Source organism: Pongo abelii, chromosome 7, assembly GCF_028885655.2.
Source record: "Pongo abelii isolate AG06213 chromosome 7, NHGRI_mPonAbe1-v2.0_pri, whole genome shotgun sequence".
Classification (NCBI taxonomy): domain Eukaryota; kingdom Metazoa; phylum Chordata; class Mammalia; order Primates; family Hominidae; genus Pongo; species Pongo abelii.
Window position 1 is genome coordinate 149,106,825 of NC_071992.2, and position 26,003 is coordinate 149,132,827.

Below are 26,003 nucleotides of genomic sequence, written 5' to 3' on the forward strand. Positions count from 1 at the left end.
TTGATTACACATAGCATCCTGGCCACCTTTAAAAGATAATAAGAAATAAACTTTTTGTTTTGAAAATTAGCGAATAAAGGAAGACACTCAAGCATTCATCTCTCCTTTCCTATAAAATCTGAACCACTGGGCATTCAGATGGTAGATGTTTCCTTGCACAGATATATTCCCAATAAATAAATAAAGAAGATGTGATTAAACTGGAATATCATCATTTTCAATCTCTAATTAATTAGATATCTAACCACTGATCAGAAATGGCTGCTGACAACACATGTGAAGCTGAAACAAGAAGACAGCCATCTGCAAACCAGGAAGTATGCTGATGACATAATGTCACTCTTGACAAAGAATATTACACCACCTAGGAAGTAATTGTTCCCCACAAAATTCAAAACAAAAAATAATGAAGCCTCTGTAATCAACTTTCAGTTGGCAAGAAATACAGAAGACTGAGGAGACATTAAACTTTACTACAGACATGCAATCAGCAAAATTCCAATGGAGTAAAGTCTACAAGACAAATGATGCAGTTTTCAAAGAAACAAACTTCAAAGGTCAAGGAGGAAGAACTTACGCATTAAAAGAGACCCAAAAGGCATATTAAACAAACAAATAAAACCAGACAGAGCTATACTATAGTGTTTGGAAATGTAATTGGTAATAAAAACTATAAAGCAAGATACAGAGGTGATTATCATAAACTCGGCCATAGTGGTTATTCTGAAGGTGAGGATGTTGGAAGGGGCAGCTGGAGGGCTCCTGATATAGCTAGCAAGATTTCATCTCTTTTTATTCCTTGGTTCTTAAAAGGGCATGCTATGGTTTGAATGTGACCTGAAAATTTCATATGTTGGAAACTTAATCCCCAATGCAACAGTGTTGAGACATGGGACCTTAAAGAGGGGATTAGGTCATGAGGGCTCAGCCCTCATGAATGAATTAATGTTATTATTATGAGAATGGATTAGTTATCTTGAGAGTAGGTTCCTGATAGACAGATGAGTTTGGCCCCTTTCCTCCCTTTGGCCTTCTCTCACCTTCAGCCATGAGATGACACAGCAAGAAGGCTCTTGCCAGATGCTAGCACCTTGATACTGGGTTTCACAGCTGCGAGAACTGTGAGAAATATGTTTCTTTTTAAAAATAAATTACACAGTCTGTGATATTCTGGTACGGCAACACAAAACAGACTAAAACAGGGCATTTGCCTTATAATAATTTTTACACTATTTTCTGTTTTTCTAGTATTTGAACAATACAGGTTTTTAAAAATAGCTGTTCCACCTATTTCACAGAATGAATGGTGCCTACATAAACATGACATTTAATAAGTACAGGAACCTCGTCTGTATTCTTCACCATCATACTCCCAGGGGCTAGACTGGCTCTTGGCACATGGTTGGACTAAATATATATTTACTAAATGAATTAATAAATGAAACTGTAAAATCAAATATATACATAAAATCATATTCTGATGATGACTATTAACTTCAGCAAAGTTACAAATTCCCAAGTAGTGGATTCCACATCACTGAGAATTTTTTGTGTACAGCAGACATGGTTCTTTATAACAATGTTGCCTGCTGCTAGACTACAATAACAAATAGGACCTTAAGAGGATTGAGGCTGGCCATTGGTGGAGAGCTGACATCCAGTGATGTACAAGTCTTCCTGGTGGCATACACATCACTAGTCAGGCCCTGTGCACCTCTGTCACAGATGGATCTGCAGGGTATTAAGGTTATACTCGCCACTCCGAGTAGTGGGACTCAAGAGCAACCATCTGGCTAGAGCCCTCTGCTAAGGGACATGTCCTAAAGTCATTTTGCACAGCAACACACTTTATAAACTTGGGGGAGAATCAGTGGATGTTGTGTTCATTATCTATCACCAGGTAGTGACATTAGCACAAGCTTAGCAGCTTAGAACACACATTTATTATCTCAGTTTCTGTAGGTCAGAACCACAGCTTTAACTGCGTCCTCTGCAAGGTCGTAAAGAAGGTGTTGTCCTGCGCTGGCCTCTCATCTGAAGCTTTCACTGGGGAAGGCCTTAGCCATTGGGTCCTGGAAAATGTCTGCATTCCAGAACTCTGGAACCTATGACTAGATTACCTTATGTGGCAAAGGGACTTTGTAAATGGGATGAAGTTAAGGATTTTAAATGGAAAGATTATTTTGGATTATCTGGGTGGGCCCCATGTAATTACAAAAATTATTTTAAGAAGGAGGCAAGATGTCTAAAGTCAGTAAAGGAGATGTGACCACAGAAGCAGAGGCTAGTGTGAAGTGGTTTGAAGATGGAGGAGGGGGCCAGGGGCCAGGGAATGCAAGTCTCTAGGTTTTAGCCTTGTAAGGCTCATTTTGGACTGACCCCCAAAACTGTAAGATAATAAATTTGCATTGTTTTAAGCCACCAAATCTGTGGTAACTTGTTATTGTAGCCATAGTAAGCTCATACAGCCTGGGAGAAAATGTCCTTGTCAACAATGAAGCATTATATGCATGTAAACAGTTAGTACTATTTCAGTATCTTACTTTGAAAAACGTTATCATTTAAATCAAATGACCCTGTAGAAAAATGTGTGTTACACATAGACAAAGGAAATGTAGAAATTCTCAATGGAAGCTCTCCTAATAGTGTATTAAATGAAAGGCTCCATATGCATTTAGTTCTCTATTAAATTCATTTTAAATCCCACTTCAAAGCATTCATGCATGTGGATTGTGGATCACTTTGTGATCACTTAACCTACTTGTAAAAATGGCAAATGCATGGGACATATCCCAGACCTACTAAATTATTACACAAGGCTATTTCAAATACAACTGTGGTAAGCTTACTAATCGTCCCCCAAAATAGCCACGTTCTAATCACAGGAACCCATGAATGTTACCTTATATGAAAATAGGGGCCTTGCAGGTGTTATTAAGTCAAAGATTTTATCCTGGATTATCAGAGTGGATCCTAAATGTAGTCTCAAGTGTCCTTTAAAGAGGGAGGTGGAGGGAGATTTTACTGCAGAAGAGGAGAAGGTGATGTAATGATGGAAGTAAGAAATCAGAGTGGTGTGCTATGGAGGTGGAGGAGGGGGCCACAAGCCAACGAATACAGACAGCCACTGGAAGCTAAAAAAGGCAAGGAAATAGATTTTTCCCTAAAGCCTCCAGAGGGAAAATAACTCTGCTGACCTTTATTTTAGACTTTTGAGCTCCAGAACTGTAAAACAATAACTTTGTGTTGCTATAAGCCACTTGGTTTAGGGTAATTTGTTAAGGCAGCAATAGGGAAATAATACAGTCTTCAATTAATGATGTTCCTCCATGATTTCTCAAAAAAAAATATATATATATATACACACACACAAATATAAATTTGCTGATGACTCCACTTATTTATTAGTTTATTTTTTTAACCAAAAATGTACTAAATGCAAATTACATATAACGTTATATTTTGGCATTACCATTTCGAGCAAAGACAATTTTCTGCATGTATGAGTTTTTACTCGGAGAATATCACATAGAACAAATTTGAATTGCAGGCCATATTTGCTTTGTGAACATGCACCAAGTGTGGGGGGTGAAAAGGGAACATCTTCTACAGCCCTTGAGTCAAGGCTCAAGGGTACAACTGCACCATTTTCATGCATTTCAAAGCGCACTGGTGTTTTGCCTACATTTTGCCCTCAAGGCATTTTTCTGTGTTATATCTTTAAGTGAAATTAAGGTGAAAGGTAATTACGAGCCCCAAGAAGATTAAAAACTTGGTTTAGAAAGTGGTTCAAAAGAATATAACTTTCAGAAAATGCTTCTTTCCTGTCCATTTTCACATCAACCATCATCTACGGTTACTATCTAATATCAAGTCACTCCACTGAGGTGAATGACAAACTTTTGCAGCATTCTATTTTACGTACAAATTGCATTTATTGTTATTCAAGTTGTCAGGCTGGTATTAGTTAGACAAACTTGCTCTCATTATTGTATTAAAGCAATTCAACAAGAGATAGGTGCATGTGGCAAACCCAGAAATCTGGTTACAAGCTCCTCACAGAATTTCCTAATGAAAATTCAAGCTCGAGAACCACTGCCTTAGAGAATCATAGGGGGACATTTATTCCAGGTGGTCTCTTTTCCATCACATTCCCCATCCTTTTCCTTTCAACTGCTGGTGTTTGCAAAGGGAAGGCAAATTAATATTATTTTCATGAGCATATTATAATTTTGATGGAAAAACTGAGATCATTTTAAAATCACAGTCAAACTAAAATGGCTTTTTCTCAATTACTCGCTTACTCCCTTCCAATAAAATACTTGATTCCCAGTAGACTGCAAGTTGGACAATTTCCAGATATTCAGATGGAAGACATTCATCGAAGGCATTCCTAAATGGTTGTCAAATTTTGACAAGCCTAGATTGGAGAAATAAGAAAAGAAATGCATAATTCATCCCCATGCACAGGAAATGCAGTATCTAATCACTGCATACCCATTTGCGCATATATATGCACACACCCACACCCATACCCACAACTGTCCTGAATTATCACAAATAGGAAGAGTGCAGCCTCAACTAAGGGTACTTTTCGTTTTTGCTTTTATCCCAGCAGTTCTTAGTGCTCTCCTTTTTGTCTGAAAGGCTATAGAGGTTTTGACCTCTCAGTCCAGCATTGTACTTAGTTAACTAACATTTCCTATGGTTTCCTCTTCCCACCTGCTCTTATGGCATTTTTCTGTATTATATCTGTATTTTAATTGCACTTTAAGTGAAAGGTAATCATGAGCCTCAAGAAGATTAGAAACTTGGTAAAGAAAATGGCTCAAAAGAATACACCTTCCAGAAAATGGCTCTCTCCTGCCCTGTAGAACAGCCTGTAGGGTAACAGGTGGATTTTCCCCATATTTCTATTCCCCAAAGTTTATTCACTCATTCATTAAGCATGTGAACATACATTCCTTCATTTAAGAGAGAACAGATGTGACACATTTTGTTACTATGAAATCATAAGTGTGCAAAACGTGTACTGCTGATGCTAACACATCATTACTAACATGAGATACCTGTGCTGACCTTCATTTGCAAGGGACACTCAGGCCAATGGTGGACAAGATAGATAGTCTCTATCTTCACAGGCTTTAAATTTAATCAGGAAAGCAGTTGACTAAGAATTTCATTATGTTATGAAAAGGGATATGATGTGAGAAGTGTGAGGTGCTAAAGAGACACCAAAGCTAATCTAACTTGCACAGTGCAGGATGGGTGTGTGTGATGGGGGGAGGGTGCAGCATTAATATTTGTTGCTGAATTCAGTGCTTGCCCTCCACTTCCTTAGATTCTCGTCATTGATTGTTAGAGGAGACTTATGAGTCATTCTTGACTCTCGATATTAATAACAATGTCTTGGTTTATTAGTTTCTCGGTATGTTTATATAAGAAGGAGAGGGTTGCAAAGTCTTTAATGTACACGCAGAGCTCTTGGCTTTCAAGGAAGTACTTCAAGAAATGATGCAGTAAATACATTAAATTTAATGACTATGTACAGAGTACATACTATTTTCAAGGCTTTGGTTGTAGATACAAAAATGAAGTCAATAGTCCTTGTTTTCACAGGCCTTACATGCAAATATGTGTATATGAGGCTGGTGGGCAGGAAACAGGAAAAAATGGAGTTGGAAACAAGAGAAGAACAAGTCAAAGTATGTACACAAATAATCAAAGAAAGGATCTCATTCCATAAATGAGTCAGAAGATAAGAGTGTTTGTTCAGGATAGAAATATTGTCCTGATGTAATTTCTTTTAGGGGAGAACAAACAATGAGCTCAGAACAATGGGAAGTTCTGAGAAAATAGCAGGTGATATAATCCCTGCAGGTCGGATATTGGCTCTTCCAGGAGGCCCTCCCTGAACATACTTCCCACTCCTCTTAGTCTGGGAAACTGACCTCCTTGTGCTCCCCCGGCTCCTGTACTAACCTGATATTTGCACTTACCGTATTAAAAGGCAACTTCACCTTGCCCCTTACATGTCCTTCACTCTAATGAGATGATAAAATCTCAAGGCCAGCCACATGCTGGGGCATTCACACCCTGGTACCTAGTGACTGTGTCTAACCCGTGGTAGACACTTCATTAACAGCAGTTGAGCTAAACTGGGTACCCCATACTGTATAGAACATATCATAAATTCTTAATAAAGATTTGGTAACTTAGGTGGTGCCACTTTAGAAATCAATAATTGTTTTAAACAAATGTCATTAATTCCTTTTCCTTTTTTCTTTTTCTTTTTGTTTTTAAGACAAATTATCTCTCTGTAGCCCAGGCTGAAGTGCAGTGGCATGGGCACAATCACGGCTCACAGCAGCCTCAACCTCCCAGCTCAAGCAATCCCTCCATCTTAGTTTCCCCAGTAGCTGGGACTACAGGTGCGCATCACCAAACCCAGCTAATTTTGTTTATTTTTGGTAGGTCTCACTATGTTGCTCAAGCTGGTCTAGAACTCCTGGACTCAAGGAAGTCTTCTGCCTCAGCTTCCCAAAGTGCTGAGATTATAGGTGTGAGCCACCACACCCAGCCTTGTCATTAATTTCAAGGGCTAAATTGTAAGGATTTCTTGAGCTACCCAAAGATTCAATTTTCTAAATATCAGGCTGAATAAAACTTAGCTATATGTGCACCCCCAGAAACCTGAAATACAGAGAAATTATGGGAAGCATCACTCAAAATGTCAGTAAATCAATATCGGCTAGAATCCTAACCAAAATAAATTTTCACTAAATCCCATTGTGATTTCAGAATTAGCGCAGATTTTGTAAGAGTGCCATGGTGAATTACAGACCTCGGTCTCCAAGCCATGTGAGTTTGCCTCTGGCAGCCATATTGAAGTGAAGGTAATTAACACAGTTCGTCTTGCAACAAGATGGTGCTTTCCAGACTGTTTGAAATTCTATGGGCATCCCAACCAGACCCCAGTAACCCTTTGAAATATGCTGAACCATGGCAGTTAACACGCAAGGGGATCATTAAATGAATAAGAGAAGGCACAGAAATCACAGTTTGTAACTGAGATCATTTCATGGGCAGTTTGCCAGCTATTTGGGAACGTCTAACACAAAGGTTTCTTAATATGAGGTATTTATAAAGTGTAGTGCTATGAATCTACAAAATCACTTTAAAAATTATTTTAAAGGACATTGCCTTTCAAATTATTTTCTAAGTGCTTAACAATTATTTTGATGTAAAAATTTAGGAGGCAGGATGATAATACTATTAAATTTTAGCAGTAACAGAAAGTAGTCTTCAGGACGAATGATCAGGACGTTTCCCGTACATAGTCATTGCCATCTACTATGCAGCAGAAACCATTCTCAGATACCAAATTATGGTCACCTTGGTCCATACAATAATGATGACACAGGCAACACTTACCGAGCACAGGCAGTGGTTTTGAAATAGCTGGCAAGGCTGAGAAACATTGATTTCACATCTTGAGTGAAACAGAGAAAATATTTTAAAATCATTTTAAAGTGACCAAAATTGGAATGAAATACAGGCATCATCGCAGTAATCTGGGAAACAGTTACTTACACGCTACAGTTATCATCAATGAGCATGTGAAGACACTGGCTAATATTTCTCCCATAAACCATCTGAAACAACAAGATTGCTCTGATTTAGCATACTAATTGTGCATTTCCAACCCATATGAGTTTTTTAGACTTACTATAGAATTATGATTTCAAGGTTTACTATGAAACTACAGTAATAAAGACAGTGGTATTGGAAAATGGACAGACATACAGATCAATGAAAGAGAGTAGACAGCCCAGAAGTAGACTTATGCAGATAAACTGATTTTAATTGAGGCACAGAAGCAATTCAAACGAGAACATACCATCTTTTCAACCAATGGTGTTGAAACAATTGGATATTTACATGCAAAAAAATGAACCTCCACATATATAACACACCTTACACAAAATTTAACTCAAAATGGGTCATAGACCAAAAATGTAGCTTGTAAAAGTGTAAAACTTCTAGAAGAAAACATAGGGAAATATTAATATGATGTTGCATTTGGCAATGAGTTTTTAAATGCAATACCAAATGCACAATCCATGAAAGAAAAGAAAGAAAGAATTGGACTTTATCAAAATGTAAAACTTTTGCACTGTGAAAGACACTGCTAAGAGAATGAAAAGACAAGGTACAGTCTGTGAGGAAACATTTGCAAATTATGTATCTAATCAAGGACTTCTATCCATAATACATAAAGAACTCTCAAAATTCAATAATAAGAAAATAAGCAACCCACTTGAAAAAATGAGCAAAAGATCTGAACAGACACTTCACCAAAGAATATATACAAATGTTAATAAGTATAAAAACAGATGTTCAACACCATTCCTCATTAGAGTAATGCAAATTAAAACAGTGAGATATCACTGCATACCTAGTAGAATGGCTAAAACCCAAACAACTGGCAATACAAAATGCTGGGAGGATGCAGAGCAACAGAAACTCTCATTCATTGCGGGTAAGAATGAAAAGGATGCAGCAGTGTGCGGTCGCTCACGCCTGTAATCCCAGCACTTTGGGAGGCTGAGGCGGGCAGATCACAAGGTCAGGAGATCGAGACCATCCAGGCTAACACGGTGAAAACCCGTCTCTACTAAAAATACAAAAAAATTAGCCGGGCGTGGTGGTGGGCACCTGTAGTCCCAGCTACTTGGGAGGCTGAGGCAGGAGAATGGCGTGAACCTGGGTGGCGGAGCTTGCAGTGAGCTGAGATCGTGCCACTGTACTCCAGCCTGAGTGACAGAGCAAGACTCCGTCTCAAAAAAAAAAAAAAAAAGGAAAAAAAAAGAATGAAAAGGGTGCAAACAGTTGGAAGATAGTTTGGCCCTTGCTTACAAAGTTAAACATAGACTTACCATATAACCCAACAGCTGCACTTGCTTACAAAGTTAAACATAGACTTGCCATATAACCCAACAGCTGCACCCCTTGGTATTAATTCAACTGAGTTGAACTCCGTGCCTGTATAAAAATCTGCATATGATTCTTTGTAGACGCTTTATTCAAAATGGTCAAAAACTGGAAGCAACCAAGACACCCTTCAATAGGTTAATGTATAAACAAACTGTGGTACATCCATACAATGGAATATGATTCAGCAACAAAAAGGCATGAGCTAATTGTAGAATAGCACATTTGTTATTGCTGTGGGTTAGTATATTTTCTTAGAGGAGGTGAATAGTTTTCTGTATTAATCATATACAAGCAAAATATTCCATGAGAGAAATAATTTGTTCTGACAAAATAAGAAATTAAGGGAAGACAGAAATGGTGGGAAAAACTGAAGTCCCATAAGTGATGGAAGCAGCAGTTCATCTGGAGTGGCTGCTGCAAAGACGCCAGCTGCAGCAGGCGAGGCCTGGCCAGGGTTTTGCGCTTCACAGAGCCCGAGGGAGCCGAGAACAGGAGGGAGCCCGGAAATGGAGGGAGCCCTACCCTCCCAGGTGCAGCTGCATCCGCTCAGCCATGGCTCTGAACTCAGACATCCCTGCACTCTTGGGGGCCTTGGAAGCCCCCCTGCCCCTGCAGGCTTGGAAGCGCCTGCTCCTGCCCCGGCCTCTCCCTGCTCCCGTTGCCCGCTCTGATTTCGGAGCAAAGTTGTGGCTAGGCCTGGGTGCTATTGCAACCTAGCAGTGACCAGACCCCACACTTGTTTGCTCACACACCCCTCACCACTCCACACCTTGCTTGTAAAGGCTCAATATATATCTGAATCAGAGTCATGGCAGTGAAGAGATGGAGATCTAGATCACCCAAACCTGTATATTCCATAGCATATTTTGTCTGTAAAAAATCTATTCAGACCAGTCAGACCTAATACCCCCTTTTAAAAACAAACATTTCATTTAATAACAGTGATGCCTCTTCTTATCCTGAAATAAAGTTCATAAGTAATATAACCCATCTACATAAGTAATCTAGAGATGATTTAAACTATATGGGAGGATATACATAGGGTATATGCAAATACTACATCATCTTATATAAGAGGCTTTAGTATTCAAGGATTTTGGTATCTGAGGGAAGCTCTAGAATCAAACCCCCTTGGGTATTGAGGGACAACTGTATTCAATGCTTGTACTTTCCAGTTATGAATAATTTATAACTTGAAAGATATAAATTATCCTCTCTGTCTCTGTCTCTCTGTCTTTCCCACCCCATCTCTAACTTTATTACTACATCTATCTCTATTTCACTTCACAACTGCACCTTGTTCTGTGGTGTGAATTTATTTATTCAGTCCTCCATTTATGGACATTTGGGTTGTTTCTATTTTTTGCTATTACCAAAATGATGTTCAAGGGACCCAAAATAGCTAAAACAATCTTGAGGAAGGAAAACAAAGTTGGAAGGCTCATGCTTTTTCACTTCAAAACTTACTACACTACACGCAAAAGAATGAAGTTGAAGCATTACTTTATGCCATATATAAAGATTAAATCAAAATGAATTAAAAACCTAAATGTAAGAGCTAAAACTATAAAACATAACAAAAGATAGGTGAGAAACTTCATGACATTGGATTTGGCAATGATTTATTGAATGTGACACCAAAAGCACAGACCATAAAAAAAGAAAAAAAGTAGAGAAGTTGGGCTACATCAAAATTTAAAACTTCTACACATCAAAGAATACATTCGACAGAGTGAAAAGGCAAACCACAGAATAGGAAAAACATTTGCAAATCACATATCTGAGAAGGGGTTAATATGCAGAATATATAAAGAATTATTTTAACTTAACAACAAAAAGCAAACAACCTGGTTTAAAACGTGTCAGAGTACTTGAATAGACATTTCTGTAAAACAGATACACAAACAAACATCCAATAAGTGCATGGAAACATGGTCAACATCATTAGCCATCAGGGAAATGCAAATCAAAACCACAGTGAGATATCACACCACACCCACCAGGATGGCTCTAGTCAAAAAGACAGACAATAACAAATGTTGAGGATGAGGAAAATTTGGATTCCTCATACATTGCTGGTGGGGGTGGGAGTGTAAGATGGTGCAGTCCTATTGGAAAACGTTTCAGCAGTTTCTAAAAATATTGAATATAGACTTACTATATGCCCAGAAACTCCATTTCTAGATATTTAACCAAGAAAAATGAAACTGTATGTCCATACAATACTTGTACACCAGTGTTCATAGCAACATTATTCATAATGGTCAAAGAGGGGGAAAAACTCAAATGCCCATCAACTGATGAATGGATAAACAAAATGCAGTATATCTATGCAATGGAATGTTATTCTTCCATAGAAAAGGATGAAGTACTGATACATGCTACAACTTGGATGAACTCTGAAAACATTATGCCACATAAGTCATACCAGACACAGAAGTCCACATATTGTATAACTCTATAGGAAATGTCCAGAATAGACAAATTCACAGAGAGAGAAAGTACATTAGTGGTTTTCAGGAGGTGGAAGAGGAAGGAAAGGAGAGTAACTGCTAATGGGTAGAGGGTTTCTTTTTTCAGTGATGAAATTGTTATAGAATTATAGTGGTGATGGTTACACAATTTTGTGAATATACTAAAACCACTAAAGGTGCACTTAAAAATAATTTTTAAAAACTGTTTAAAAATACAATGAATAGCATTTTACATATGTCATTTCACACAATAAATTATTTGAAAAGTCCTGGCCAAGTCAAAGGAGACATGTAACTTTAAACTTGGTCGACATTATGGAATCTCACTACCTGGGGATTTTCTTTTTTTTTTTGAGATGGAGTCTCACTCTGTTGCCCAGCCTGGAGTGCAGTGGCACAATCCTGGCTCACTGCAAGCTCCACCTCCCGGGTTCACACCATTCTCCTGCCTCAGCCTCCCGAGGCCTGTAGCTGGGACTACAGGCGCCCGCTTCCATGCCCGGATAATTTTTTATATTTTTAGTACAGACGGGGTTTCACCATGTTAGCCAGGATGGCCTCCATCTCATTACTTTGTGATCCACCCACCGCAACCTCCCAAAGTGCTGGGACTACAGGCGTGAGCCATTGCGTCCAGCCTCCCTACCTGGGGATTTTAAGAATAAATTATTAAAAATTTCACAGCAATGATGGAGCATGTCTGCTACTTCACAACCTTGTCAAAAAAGCGTGACCAAGCATTTGAATTTTTGCCAATATGATGGGTGATGATGTCACTGAGTAGATTTATTTTAAAAAAGAATAGTACTTTTATTGTTTTTATTTTCAAAATGTGAATCATTTGAAAGAGATTACAAATAAATACAAAAAAGAAAAGAAAATATCATCAGAAAAATCCCACCATACAGAAGAAGTTATTAATAAAATCTGGTGAATATCCTTTGGAAATCTCTTTATATGCATTTTAAAACTGTTATTCTAAAATGAGCTCTAACATAAATACAGCAAAGCCTATAAAGTGTACAACTTGATTTTGATTTTTTGTATAAACACCTGTAATTGCTACCCAGATCAAGATACAGAATATTTCCTGCAGCCTTTAAGGTTCCTTGGTTGTCCTTTTCAGTATATACCCTCAGAATAAATCACTATTCTTACATCTATAATAATTGATTTGTCTTGCCTTTTCTTGAATTTTATATATACACGTTGAGAATCTCTAAATAAAAAATTCAAAATCTGAAATGCCCCAAGTTTGAAACTTTTTGAGTGCCTACATGATGCCACAAGTGGAAACTTCCACACCCGACTTCGTGCCACAAGTGCAGAAAATTACTTAAAATATTGTGTAAAGTTACCTTTAGGCTGTGTGTAAATGAAACATAAATGAATTTTGTTTAGATTTGATTCTCATCCTCAAGATATCTCATCATGTATATGCAAATATTCCCAAATGTAAAAAAAGTCCAAAATCCAAAATACTTCTGGTTCCAAGCATTTTGTATGAGGCATGTTCAACCTGTATGTGCAAACATATCAACTTTCCTCTCTGTCATCTATCACTTACATCTCTATGAGAAACATCCATGCTCTTGCCCACATCTATACAGTTTTAGACAATTTTTAATTCAAATAAACATTATTAGAATAATTTTAGATATGCAGAGAAATCAGAAAATTAGGACAGAGGGTTCTCATGTGGTCTTCAGTCAGCTTCCTCTATTATTATTACTGTGGTATGTTTGTCACAATGAAGGAACATGGTAACTATGATCTCAACTCTACACTTCATTTGGATTTTTCCTTTTTCTGTTCCAGGATCCCATCCAGGTCACCACATATGTTTAGCCATTGTGTCTGCTAGGCTCCTCTGGGCTCTGAGAGTTTGTCACTTTCCCTGGTTTTGATGACCTTGACAGTTTTGGAAAGTCCTGCTCAGATAATGTGTTGAATGTCCCTTAATTTTTTTTTTCGCTGTTTTTCTTTTGGTAGACTGGGATATGGAAGACCACAGAGGTAAAGGGCCATTCTCACCACATCATATCAAGGGGACATGCAATCAGTGTAACTTATCCCTGTTGATGCTGACTTGTTCACTTGCAGCAGTGTTTGTCCAGTTTCTCCACTGAAGAGTTACCTTTCTTACCCTCTTCCTTACTCTACTCCCTGGAAGAAGTTTCTAAATGCAGCCCTCCCTCAAAGGATTAAGAGTTAAGCTCCACCTCTTAAGGGAGGAGTATCCACAAACATTAACCTAAGAAACATATCATTTACAGTCCTGTGAAAGAAAAGAAAGGGCTCTGCGATCAACTTGGAGGTTTGGAAAACACTAAGTGAAATAAAGCTAGACGTGTTCCTTCACCACATTATTTCACTGATTATTATACTAATGCACATCATGGTCTTCCAATTTGGGATATAGAATGCAGAATTTTGCAAATTTATTTTTAACCACAAGAGCACCCCCTCCAACACACACACACTCCACTTTTGTTCTTGTGGTCCCATTGTGATCTAAAAATGTTTTGCAAACCTCATAATTATCTGGGAAGCTTATTTTAAATTACCAATTCTCAGTAAATCTAAATTAGAATCTCAGGAGATGGGATCTAGGACTTTGTATTTAAAAAAGCACCTTCTCCAAGTGATGCTGCTGTATTTGACCCTCAAAATGTGGGACTAGAGAGCAGGCAGCCCTTGCTGGCTAGAGTTCAAAAACCATAAAGACCCCTGGACTATTGTATTCACCTTTGTTTCATTGATTCAATACATATTGAAGAACCCCTGGCACTGAGGATACTGAAGTGAGGGAGACGCACAATATGTCTGCTGTCAGGCAGCTCACATTCTTCTAGGGAGAGGCAGATCCCATTAAAACTTCAACAGCTAATCATGTCACAGGTCAGGGGGTAATAAGTGCTCAAAAGAAAAGTAAAGCAAGGTGCATGCGACAAAGAGTGGCATGCTATTTATAAAGGATTTTCAGGGAAGATCTCTTTGATGATGTGACATTTGAACGGATTTTGTAAAGAAGTAAGGTCACATGTAATGAGGCTATCTGGAGGATTCTAAGAGGCAGAGTGAAAAGCAAGTGCAAAGGCCCTGAGACAGGAGTGGGCCTAGCACCAAGGAACTTGATCACTGCCCTGGAGACTTGAATAGGGAAAGGAAAAGAAGGCAGAGGAAGAACATACAGGTCAGAGGGTAGAGAACAAACATACCTATAAGAAGGCATAAAGAGACAATTTATGTGGGGATATACAAATACAATGGGAAGGGTGGAGTCTCTGCAGGGACCCTAAATCGCATAGTGGGAACTTCAAGTGACTTTAAACTCCAGCTATACTTAGAGTATATCTGTAACAGGAGCCACTTCTCTTTGGACAAAAAAGCAATACACTGTAAAATACAGTTTTAAGCAACATACACAATGTTTTGTATGCTTTCTAGGTGGGGTTTTTTTTTTGTTTTGTTTTTTTGTTTGTTTTTTGGCAGAGCTTTGCTCTTGTTGCCAAGGCTGGAGTGCAATGACAGGATCTCGGCTCACTGCAACCTCTGCCTCCAGGTTCAAGCAATTCTCCTGCCTTGGCCTCCTGAGTAGCTGGCATTACAGACATGAGCCACCACTTCTGGATAATTTCATATTTTTAATTTTCACCATGTTGGTCAGGCTGGTCTCGAACTGCTGACCTCAGGTGATCCTTCTACCTCGGCCTCCCAGAGTCCTGGGATTACAGGCATGAGCCACCATGCCTGGCCCACTTTCTAGGTTTTGTATGCTTTGCGAGAGGATAGAGGTGGGCAATGAGAGATAAAGGGAAACTTATCATGGACAGACAAATGAACAACTCTCAACCACAGAGCTACCTAAAACGTTTTGTGGAATAAGGCAAGGAAATCATCAATCAGCTATAGCTTCACTAATTATGAAATACCGCTGCATGAAAATAAAATGTGAATTACCTTGCACATGCAAAAATGATTAAGCACACAGCAAGCAGGATTGCCTGAAAGAAGACCTCTTGCAACAAACTGGTTTCTAATAGGAAGAACAAAAATAAATAAATTAGAAATCATTGCTGATTCAATCATCTTGGAAGAAAAAATCATCTCAAACTTCCCTTCTACCCACCAAGAAAAAAAAAAAGTTTTGGAACGTATGTCAGTTCAAGCAATGTGTCATAAATAAAAAGATAAAATTACCTACTGTTATACAGGGCTGTCATTAGAAAATTTCTGCAAATAATTACTTTCTTCAATCACTATAAAATAAAAGACTATGCTATTTACACAGTTTAGGGCTTGCCTTTTGATTTAATGTTGGGGAAAGGCTTTGTAGAGTTTATGATAATGTAAGAAATTTAACTCTGTGATTGTGATAATAATAATGTCTAAAATCTGTAAGTGCCTTATAATTCACAAAGAGCTTCTATACGTTTGTTCACTTAAACAGCACAACAACTCTGTGAGGTGGATGCCATTATCTTAGTTCTGCAAAGAGAAGAAAAAGACTAAGAGAAATGACGAACTCATCCAAGGTCACATAGCTATGAGGTGTCACAGCCAAGATTTAAAAACCACATCTAGACAGAACATAACATTTTGTCTGAAGTGGGCAGGGAAAGACAATTGTGACTTTGCATAATGGAAGTCTCTAAAGACCAAAAATGAGAACATACATTATGAAATATTTGTCTTTGAAAACTCTTTGCAATCAGTACAATATTTCAGTACTGCCAAGCCACAGTAGAAACTACAAATCATCCAGCAATTATAAGCATAAGAGTTAATTCAATCATGAACCTCAGTATTATTCTAATCACCTTAAATAAATTAAAGCTGGTTTGAGGATTACCACATAAAAAACCTAAAGGAGAATATAAACAGACCTCAACTTAATTTTTGCCAAATGCTTCAAAAGCTCAATTTTGCAACAGTTGTTTAAAACTTGGAATGACTTTATGTTATGAATGCATTTATTTTTGCTATTTATGCCATGAATGAGGATTGAGTCAGCTAACAAAACCTACTTAGCCCATAATGCGGGTGGAATGCTGAAGATTGGCAATTCAAAATATCACAGTAGTAAATTATGTCACTGCAAATGTACAGTTGTTCATGTACATTGTGAATTCAGTTATTGTGGGTTCAATTGAATACTCAACCATCCTTCTAAAGTGTGTTTCTATTCTTAGCCTCCCCTGATTTCATGTGGCATTTGGAAAACATTTCCTCAGAAACAAATCTAGCTTGAAAAACTGCAAAGATCACTAGACTTGGATACTGAAGGATGAATGGGTTTAAATTTGAGATCTACAAAGACATGAGTTGTGTGATTTGGGACGAATTATTCATGGATTCCTTCCTTAAGTGGCCATTTGCTGAATACCTTTCTCAGCTCAGCTCAGGTATAACCTCCTTTAGGAAGCCTACCTTGATTCTACTGGCTCCTCCTTGGCCCTTAGCTGCTCCCTCCCTGTGCTCCCATTATACCTTGTTCAAATCTCCGCTAACTCTCTTTTCACATTGAATTAAAAATTCTATAATATTTCTCAATATTCCCCCACTAGACTGCAAGCTCATGGAGAAAATAGCATTGATTTCCTGTTCTCTGGGGACAGCGCCCATATTTTCCTTGAGGAATCACCTCTCCCCCTCTCTTGGTACACAGTTTAGGTGAAGTGACTGATTTTTCCTGACTTTCCTCCTAGCATTTGATTCCTTTCAAGCTTTTTGGAGTTTCACATATATTGGGGGAACCCACCCTCAACATTTCAACATAGGTTCTTCCTATTTTCCCTAAGTGTCGGCCAGTCTGAGAAATAAACAGAAAGAGTACAAAGAGAGGAATTTTACAGCTGGGCCGCCGGGGGTGACATCACATACTGGTAGGACCATGATGCCCACCTGAGCCATAAAACCAGCAAGTTTTATGGAGAATTTTAAAAGGGGAGGGGGTGCAAGAACAGGGAGTAGGTCACAAAGATCACATGCTTCAAAGGGCAAAAAGGAGAACAAAGATCACATGCTTCTGAGGAAACAGGGCCAGGGCAAAATCAGAAACTCCCGATAAGGGACTATGTTCAGCGGTGCACATACTGTCTTGATAAACATCTTAACAGAAAACAGGGTTTGAGAGCAGAGAACCGGTCTGACCTCAAATTTACCAGGGCTGGGGTTTCCCAATCCTAGTAAGCCTGAGGGTACTGCAGGAGACCAGGGCATATCTCAGTCCTTATCTCAATGTCATAGGACAGACACTCCCAGAGCAGCCGTTTATAGACCTCCCTCCAGGAATGCAATTCTTTTCCTAGGGTCTTAATATTAATATTCCTTGCTAGGAAAAGAATTTAGCGATGTCTCTCCTACTTGCACATCCATTTATAAGCTCTCTGCAAGAAGAAAATATGGCTCTTTTTGCCCGACCCCACAGGCAGTCAGACCTTATGGTTGTCTTCCCTTGTTCCCTAAAATCGCTGTTATTCTGTTTGTTTTCAAGGTGCACTGATTTCATATTGTTCAAACAAACATATTTGACATCAGTTTGTACAGTTAACGCAATCATCACAGTGTTCATGAGGTGACGTACATCCTCAGCTTATGAAGATGACAGGATTAAGAGATTAAAATAAAGACAGGCATAACAAATTATGGAAGCATTATTAGAGAAGTGATAAATGTCCATGAACTCTTCACTACTTATGTTCCTCTGCTGCAGCTCCAGCCAGTCTCTCCATTCAGGGTGCCTGACTTCCCACAACACACATACTTATCAACAAAGTTTTGTTCATGTGAAACAGGCCCTTCCAAAACCAATAAAACTCAATTATTGGCCTCTTGTCATTAGCCTAGACAGATGTAATCTCTTTCTGCAGAACTGGAAACTGGAAAGGTGTAGGCACAGAGCCACCAGGATCCACCATGGATGGAGGGCCTTTGTTTCTTTTCTTTTCTTTTCTTTTTTTTTTTTTTTTGACAGGATCTCACTCTATTTCCCAGGCTGTAGTGCAGTGCATGATCTTGGCTCACTGCAGCCTTGACTTCTTAGGCTCAGGTGATTCTTCTACCTCAGCTTCCCAGGAAGCTGGGACTTCAGGCATGCACCACTATGCCCAGATAATGTTTTGTAGAAATGGGGTCTCACCATGTTGCCCAGGCTGGTCTCCAACTCCTGGGCTCATACGATCCTATCACCTCAGCCTCCTGAGTAGCTGGGACTACAGGCATGAGGCACCATGACTGGCTAATTTTTGTATTTTTTGTAGAGACGAGGTCTCACTATGTCACCCAGGCTGGTCTGGTACAACCTTTTAAAGAGTAACACAGACACAGAAGAGAAGAGACAACAAAAGACAGAGAATGACAGGATCCTGCACTGTAAGCCTGGAATTTTCATTAAGATGAGCCAATAAATTCTATTGATTAATCCACTTTGAGTTGGGTTTCCATCCACTGGATCTCAAAAATCTTCAACTGATACAATTGGTGCATCTGCCTATATCTTTAGCACCTGGAAGAGAACACACATGCAATACCTACATACCTACATACCTACATGTGAATGGCTTAATGGAAGATGGAGACTTTGTCCACCCAGGACTTCATAGCCTAGTGAGAAAGAGGAAAATAAACAGTTTCTATAGCGATATATAGAGTGCTAGGGAATCAAGGCGAAGTGAAGTGCTACCTCCACCAGCCAGAAGGGGGTAGAGAAGGTGCATAGAGATGGTCTCATTTAATTTGAGACTTGAGGAAAAGTAGGGGGCCGCCCAGGTATAGCAGATGGGAGAGAGATTCCAGACACAGCAAAGAGTTTATATTTGTTCTTACAAAACTCTTGGCAAAGAGTACAAAGGTTAACTTTCCCTGTCTGAATCTGAATATTCTTATGTGTAAAATGGAGGTAGCACACTTATTAATTGGTCCACCAGTAATGAAGCATCATCTCTGTGCCTATGTGGGCATTTTGGAATTCACAGATGACTATGACCTAGTGCTCATCTTTAAGGTGCTCACAGAGGCAAAGATGCAGTGACAGTGCAAATAATGGGCATGAGAAAGAGAAGTCCTGGGAGCTAGGGGAGCACCAAGAAGGGTGAGCTCCCTGGAGGAGGTGGCTATTGAGCCTTCTTAGGTGTTGATAACCTGTCATTTCAACACCTGGAAAGGGAACTATAAAAAAACAAAAAACAAGCCAAAACAAAACAAAACAAAACCCTTGAACACTTATCTAGTAGCTGCACTAGGAACAAAATGTACAAAGCATATTGATCTTCAGGACTAGAAGAGTGATGGCCAGTGAAGGGAATATTTATGATTTTGTGAAAGCAAATAAACGGAAAATATTTTTTCCATTTAACTTCAATTTTATGTAACAATAACTTCACATTTACTGAGTATTCAATAGATATGACATAGTATGCTAAGTACTTTACATGAGTTATTTTAGTCATGACAAGGTAGGAATTATGATCATCTCCATGTAGAGATAAAAATGTTAAGTTTGAGAGGGTTTGGTAAACTGCTCCTGAGTTATAGCTAACGAGTAGAGATCTGGGCTTTTAATCTCAGCAAGCCAATGACAGAGTGGGCTCTTTCACCTTGGTGCGGCACCATGTCCAAACATGCTTAATCTGACATTAGTAAACCAGAGATTAAGGGACATGCTTGTTGAATTTATTACAGCTTTACTCCTGCCAGAGAATACCAATGCCTTTATTATCTTTTGACTTTTCCTTGTTAGAAGCATAGCATTAAAGGATGTTCTTTTTGTTGTTTCCTCTTCTTCTTCTTCTTCTTTTTTTTTTTTTTTTTGGAGTCTCACTCTGTCACCCAGGCTGGAATGCAGTGGTGGTGTGATCTCGAGTGATCTCGACTCACTGCAACCTCCACCTCCCAGGTTCAAGTGACTCTCCCTGTCTCAGCCTCCAGAGTAGCTGGGATTACAGGCATGCACCACCATGCCCAGCTAATTTTTCTATTTTTAGTAGAGATGGACTTTTGCCATGTTGGCCAGGCTGGTCTCGAACTCCTGACCTCAGGTGTTCCACCCACCTCAGCTTCCCAAAATACTGAGATTACAGGTGTGAGCCACTGTGCCTGGCCTCTTTTTTCTTCTTATGTAGTATGTCCAATATGCAGCTAAGAATTAAAATAGCAAACATCTGTGTATCTTCCACTTTGCTTTATTGAAGCCTAACATTTTACAAAATATTCTCAGAATTTTTTTTTTTTTTGAGATGGAGTCTCGCTCTGTCACCCAGGCTGGAGTGCAGTGGCGTGACCTCAGCTCACTGCAACCTCCGCCTCCTGGGTTCATGCCATTCTCCTGCCTCAGTCTCCCAAGTAGCTGGGACTACAGGCACGTGCTACCATGCCCATCTAATTTTTTGTATTTTTAGTAGAGACAGGGTTTCACCATGTTAGCCAGGACAGTCTCGATCTCCTGACCTCGTGATCCGCCCGCCTTGGCCTCCCAAAGTGCTGGGATTACAGGCCTGACCTGCCGTGCCCGGTCTCTGAATATTTTTTAAGTAAAATACTGCAAATCCAGTGCTTTTGATGCCTCTAACATGACACTCAAAGGCAGTCATCTCCTCTGCAAAGGGTCACCTGGGCTTTGGCAGAGGCCCCATGTCCTCCTTTCCTCACACAGGTTGGTACCAGCTCCTAAGTGCATATTAGTCATCTCCAAGTCATTCTCAGGCTCTGAAAGGAAGAATTCTTTGGGTGTGGCAAATATTTAAAACACCTGAACTCACCTGAATGATCCGAACTATTCTCTTGGAAACGTTCAGAAGCTGTCAACTGGGACTGAAGAGACAAGCTGTGGGAGTTTCCTCCAGGAGGCTGAGATATGATGCGGCTAGAAGAGGAGGTGATCACAGACTCTGCATTCATCTTCCCTGACTCCCAGTCATCAGTCAGAGAAGAACAGTCTAAATCATCTGCTGAAAAAGCAGAGGGGTTCAGTGTGAGTGTGTGTGTGTGTGTGTGTTCAGTGACTGCTCAATGCACAGTTAGTTCCTAATAATCACAAAAATAGTAACATTGATACAGTATTGCACTACCATAGTGGGATGGGAGAAGGATTTTTGGATGAGATGAGAGGATGTATTCATCTGTTTTCATGCTGCTGATAAAGACTTTCCTGAGACTGGGTAATTTATAAAGAAAAAGAGATTTAATGGACTCACAGTTCCACATGGCTGGGGAGGCTTCACAATCATGGTGGAAGGCAAGGAGGAGCAAAGTCACATCTTACATGGATAGTGGCAGGCAAAGAGAGAATAAGAGTCAAGTGAAAAGAGAAATCCCTTATAAAACCATCAGATCTCGTAAGACTTATTCACTATCATGAGAACAGCATGAGAAAGACCCATCACCATGATTCAATTCCCTCCCACCAGATCCCTCTCACAACATGTGGGCATTGTGGGAGCTACAATTCAAGATGAGATTTGGGTGAGGACACAGGCAAACCATTTCAAATGGCATTTCAATTTGTCTTCATACTTGAAGGTTGAAGAGAAATATCTTCGGTGCAGAGATAAACAAAGGCCAGAGGCATCTTCAATGACACTGAGATATGTATAGATGGATTTAAAGGATATGTAGTCAGTATATGAACCTCACATCTTTATAGGACCAAACTTTAAGTCAACTCCTCCTACTTCTGATTCATTTATTCATTCAACATTTATTGAATGTGACTATATATTAGAAACTGACCTAGCTGCTGGGATATAGTGGTGAATTAGAACAACATCTCTCTCCTTACATATTGCTGAGTGGCAGGGGAGAAAATATCTTGTGATAAGTGTCATGAAGGAAATTCTGCCTCTATAAAATACATTGAAATGCCTAGATAAAATATAGCAACCATCTGTTTAAATTTTTTTATTCAAAGAGGCTATTTCATACATACATAGCTTTAAGAACATGCACCCATTTTCTCCTATGATGATTCATACATAAATATATTTTACTGGCCCTAAACTTAGACTGACATTCTCACAAAAAAGTCAAGTTTATTGCAAAAGCATGCATGCAACATCAAGTTTCAAACATGCTAAGATGACTTCTCATAACACTTGGTGTCTTCAATGTGAGGTCACCAAGGAATGAATTTTAATCCTTGATTCTTAGTTTGAGTCAGAGATTAGGGGATCCAAAACTCTATAAGCCAAAGCTTCCTTGGAAAGGATGAATGTGTTAAGAATGCCTTTCAACCACAGGGATAGTTAAGCACCACACCTCTGACTCAATCACTGAAGTCTCCCATTTGGCTCACCTGGCATAAATGTACCTAGGAATCCTCTTGGTTCTGTCTTGAGTGGTCTGTGTCATATTCCAGGGTTTAACTTTACTCTTATGATCTTGGGTAAGAATTCGTGCCAGTTTAGAGCTCATTGACTTGGAAGCAAAGCCACTCAGAAAAAGTAGCCAGTCCTGCTTCGGGATGTAGGTGTTTTCTAAGCTGACATCTAAAAGGGACTGCACATGCCCAACAAATGTATTTTTCTTTATAGCTGAGCTCAAAAGAAGGAAATATTCCCAAAGGCCAAGCCAGGGAAACCTATAACTCTAAGCATACACTGTGGACAAAGCTTCCAAAAGGGGTGGGGAGAGGGCCTTAGAAGTCATAGTAGTCAAAGGTCTATGGATTAAATGACATTAGGGACAGAAAAAAGGCCTTGGTCTCAAGAGAGGCAAAAAAATTAAAACCGAGTTTCTGTAGGGACTCAAAATGCTATTTCCTCAGTGAAAGGATTGCTAGGAAAAAAAATCTGCCCACTAGTTCTAGGAGAAGGCATGAAAGCTTATCTGTTTTGGCCTATGTAGTGGGTGGGAGGAAAATGTCTCCACCAACACTTTATAAGTAAGTGGGTTTTCAGTTAATTTTTTTTTTTTTTGAAACGGAGTTTTGCTCTTGTTGCCCAGGCTGGAGTGCAGTGGTGCAATCTCAGCTCATGGCAACCTCCGCCTCCCAGGTTCAGGCGATTCTCCTGCCTCAGCCTCCCGAGTAGCTGGGATTACAGGCATGTGCCACCATGCCCAGCTAATTTTGTATTTTTAGTAGAGACAGGGTTTCTCCATGTTGGTCAGACTAGTCTTGAACTCCTGACCTCAGGTGATCCACCCACCTCAGCCTCCCAAAGTGCTGGGATTACAGGCATGAGCCACCGTGCCTGGCCTTGAGTTAAAATTTATACTAACCTGGGAAATTAATATTTTAAAAAGTCTCATGCTGGTCTTGTGATATCTGCCAGAAGCCAACATAAAAGCTCTCTGTGGAAACACACTCTCAGCCCAAGCTGCACAGATTTCCCCAGATAAAGCCCAAAGGACATGAGCTCACAATCTAAAATTATAAATTACGCAGGGAGATAATCTCCCATGGGTAAGGAGAATAAATATGGTGCTTCAGAAAAAGATAATCCTGCAGTGGGAGATGATGGGAGTAGCCAGGATATTACCGTCTGGCTTTAAGCTTTGAGCAGGAGCCATGGTGTTTGGAGAAGTTGTCCTAATTTATTTTATCTTGGGGAAACTCTGAAGACCTATAAAATTTGTGTTTTTTGTGGTTATTTTATACCCATAGTATGTCCTTATTTTTGCTTCTTGTCTAAACAGGACAATTACTTCTATGGTCCATCTAAGCCTTGATTTCATGACTAAGGGAAATATGCATATAGACTGGGCAAATATTTGGTAAACTTATGAACTGTAGGACACTTAGATAGGAGGGAAACAAGGGAGAATAAGACACTGTCCCAAAAGAAGTTGAAATCTAGGGTGCGTGTGTGTGTGTGTGCATGTGTGCATGTGTGTGTGTGTTTGTGTGTGTGTGCATGTACACACGAGTCAACAGTGGGAGGCAATAAAGAAGGCATCAGTTATGGACAGGGGAAACAGACTACCATTTGCTAAAAAGAGATGAAATATGGTTTTGTGGAAATTTCAAGGACTTTGGCATCAGAAAGACTGAAACATACATTCTAATACTAGTAACAGGGCACTTTGCTTAATTTTTCTGACCCTGAGTTTCTTCATGTAAAATAGGATAGTAATGTCTACTTTTTTACAGCTGTGATAAGTGAAGGAGAAGAGACAAAAATGTAAACATACCAACATATAGTTTAGATGGAGAGAATTGAAACTTCTATTGCTAATAGACATTATAATAGATATAGTCCCTAGTTACGTGACCAAATGTGATAATCAACTGCATGGGGAGTGGGGGGTGGGAGAAGGGTGCTGATGAGTCATCAAAGGATGTTTCAAGGTGGAAGTGATTTTCAAGAATTTATCATTCAATAATAAAAGAAGCTTATTACTTGACCTTGGGGAAGGTAATATTTACTTTGAATTAGATATGCAGGAATTTGTTATACCATGAAGGGATTCCTAAACCTGCTCCAGAGATTTCAAGGCACAGGGTTTATCCCATATGGCTGCTTACTTGCCCTGACTTCACCATAGGACAGGGTCCTCTCTAGAAGAAAGTGCCCCAGCAGAGGGAAAAGACTGTAATCTCTGCCCCCTGCCCCATCACAGAGCTGAACAGGCATAGCAAGAGGGCTTCTGGGAAAGACCAACTTGACCTGGTGGGGAATAGCCACAGCTCCTGAGAAAGGTTTAGAGACAGGGACAAAAGAAAAACAGGGAGGAAGAAAGGAAAGAATCAACAAGGTGATTTTTACCATGTAGTAGGAACTTCAAGGGAACAAGCAGTGGAATCTGAACAACCCCAGTTAACAAATAGAAACTTTCTCTGCCTTGATTCCTGCATGGAATGTCTGGAACATAAAATGACTAACTAAAGGTACCAAACCAGCTGGGAGGAAAGACTGAGGCAACCCCCAGGTGACATCCCCAGAGAAGACCCCCAAGCCAGAGGAATTGGGAGGTGGAGCAAAAGTAAGGGGGGAGGCAAAAGCTGCTTGGATATGGGCCAGGCAGATCTATTTATTCATTCAATGCAGTTATTGTACATACTGCAAATGCTGCTCTGGAAGAAGGAGGTCAAATAAGATACTGCTTTGCCCTACTCATGATCTGGAGAGGGACATACATGCAAATGAACAATTAGGATGCAATGAGGTAACTGCTACAATGAAGGCTGGAACAAGTTATCCAGTGGGAGTCTAGGAAGGGGTGTCTGAGTCTGTCTGAGGGAAATCCAGGGAGGCTTCACAGACGAGGCAGTGCTTCAGTGGAAACTGGAAGGAAGAGTAACAGTTCTTCCAGAGAGGCAGCAGGAAGAGGACAGGCCAGGCAGAGAGGAAGAGAGTAAGTGGGGATGGGGAGAAATTACAATACATCAATCTATGAGAGACCAGGGTGGGTTCTCAGAAGAGTGAGTCCTCCTGTGAAGCTAGACAAGAGCATGTGCATGAGGTCAGTCCCAGGAGATGATTCTGTCTGGGCTGCTAAGCAGAGGTCACATTGTGTGGGGTCTCATGTCACACTCCAAGCTAATATTGATTCTGTGGGTGATTTAGAGTCATTAAAAAAATTTGAGAATGA

General features: G+C 39.6%; 1 protein-coding gene across 22 annotated transcripts in view; it reads right to left on the reverse strand.

The window, feature by feature from the left end:
- The window catches only part of TMEM71 (transmembrane protein 71), a 75,103-nt gene that overhangs the window by 22,106 nt on the left and 26,994 nt on the right, over positions 1-26,003 (reverse strand). For 2 of the 22 annotated variants that reach the window (XM_054518832.2, XM_054518831.2), the window contains 6 exons: positions 21,668-21,730; positions 21,233-21,421; positions 19,023-19,079; positions 15,435-15,510; positions 7,594-7,655; positions 7,435-7,492 (listed from right to left, as the gene is read on the reverse strand). In XM_054518832.2, the coding sequence (XP_054374807.2) occupies positions 7,435-7,492; positions 7,594-7,655; positions 15,435-15,510; positions 19,023-19,079; positions 21,233-21,421; positions 21,668-21,730 (505 nt within the window). Of the gene's footprint in view, positions 1-3,380; positions 4,421-7,434; positions 7,493-7,593; positions 7,656-15,434; positions 15,511-19,022; positions 19,080-21,232; positions 21,422-21,667; positions 21,731-26,003 lie in introns of those variants that run through there. The other 20 variants (XM_054518837.2, XM_054518836.2, XM_063726818.1 and 17 more) reach the window with 14 other exon arrangements.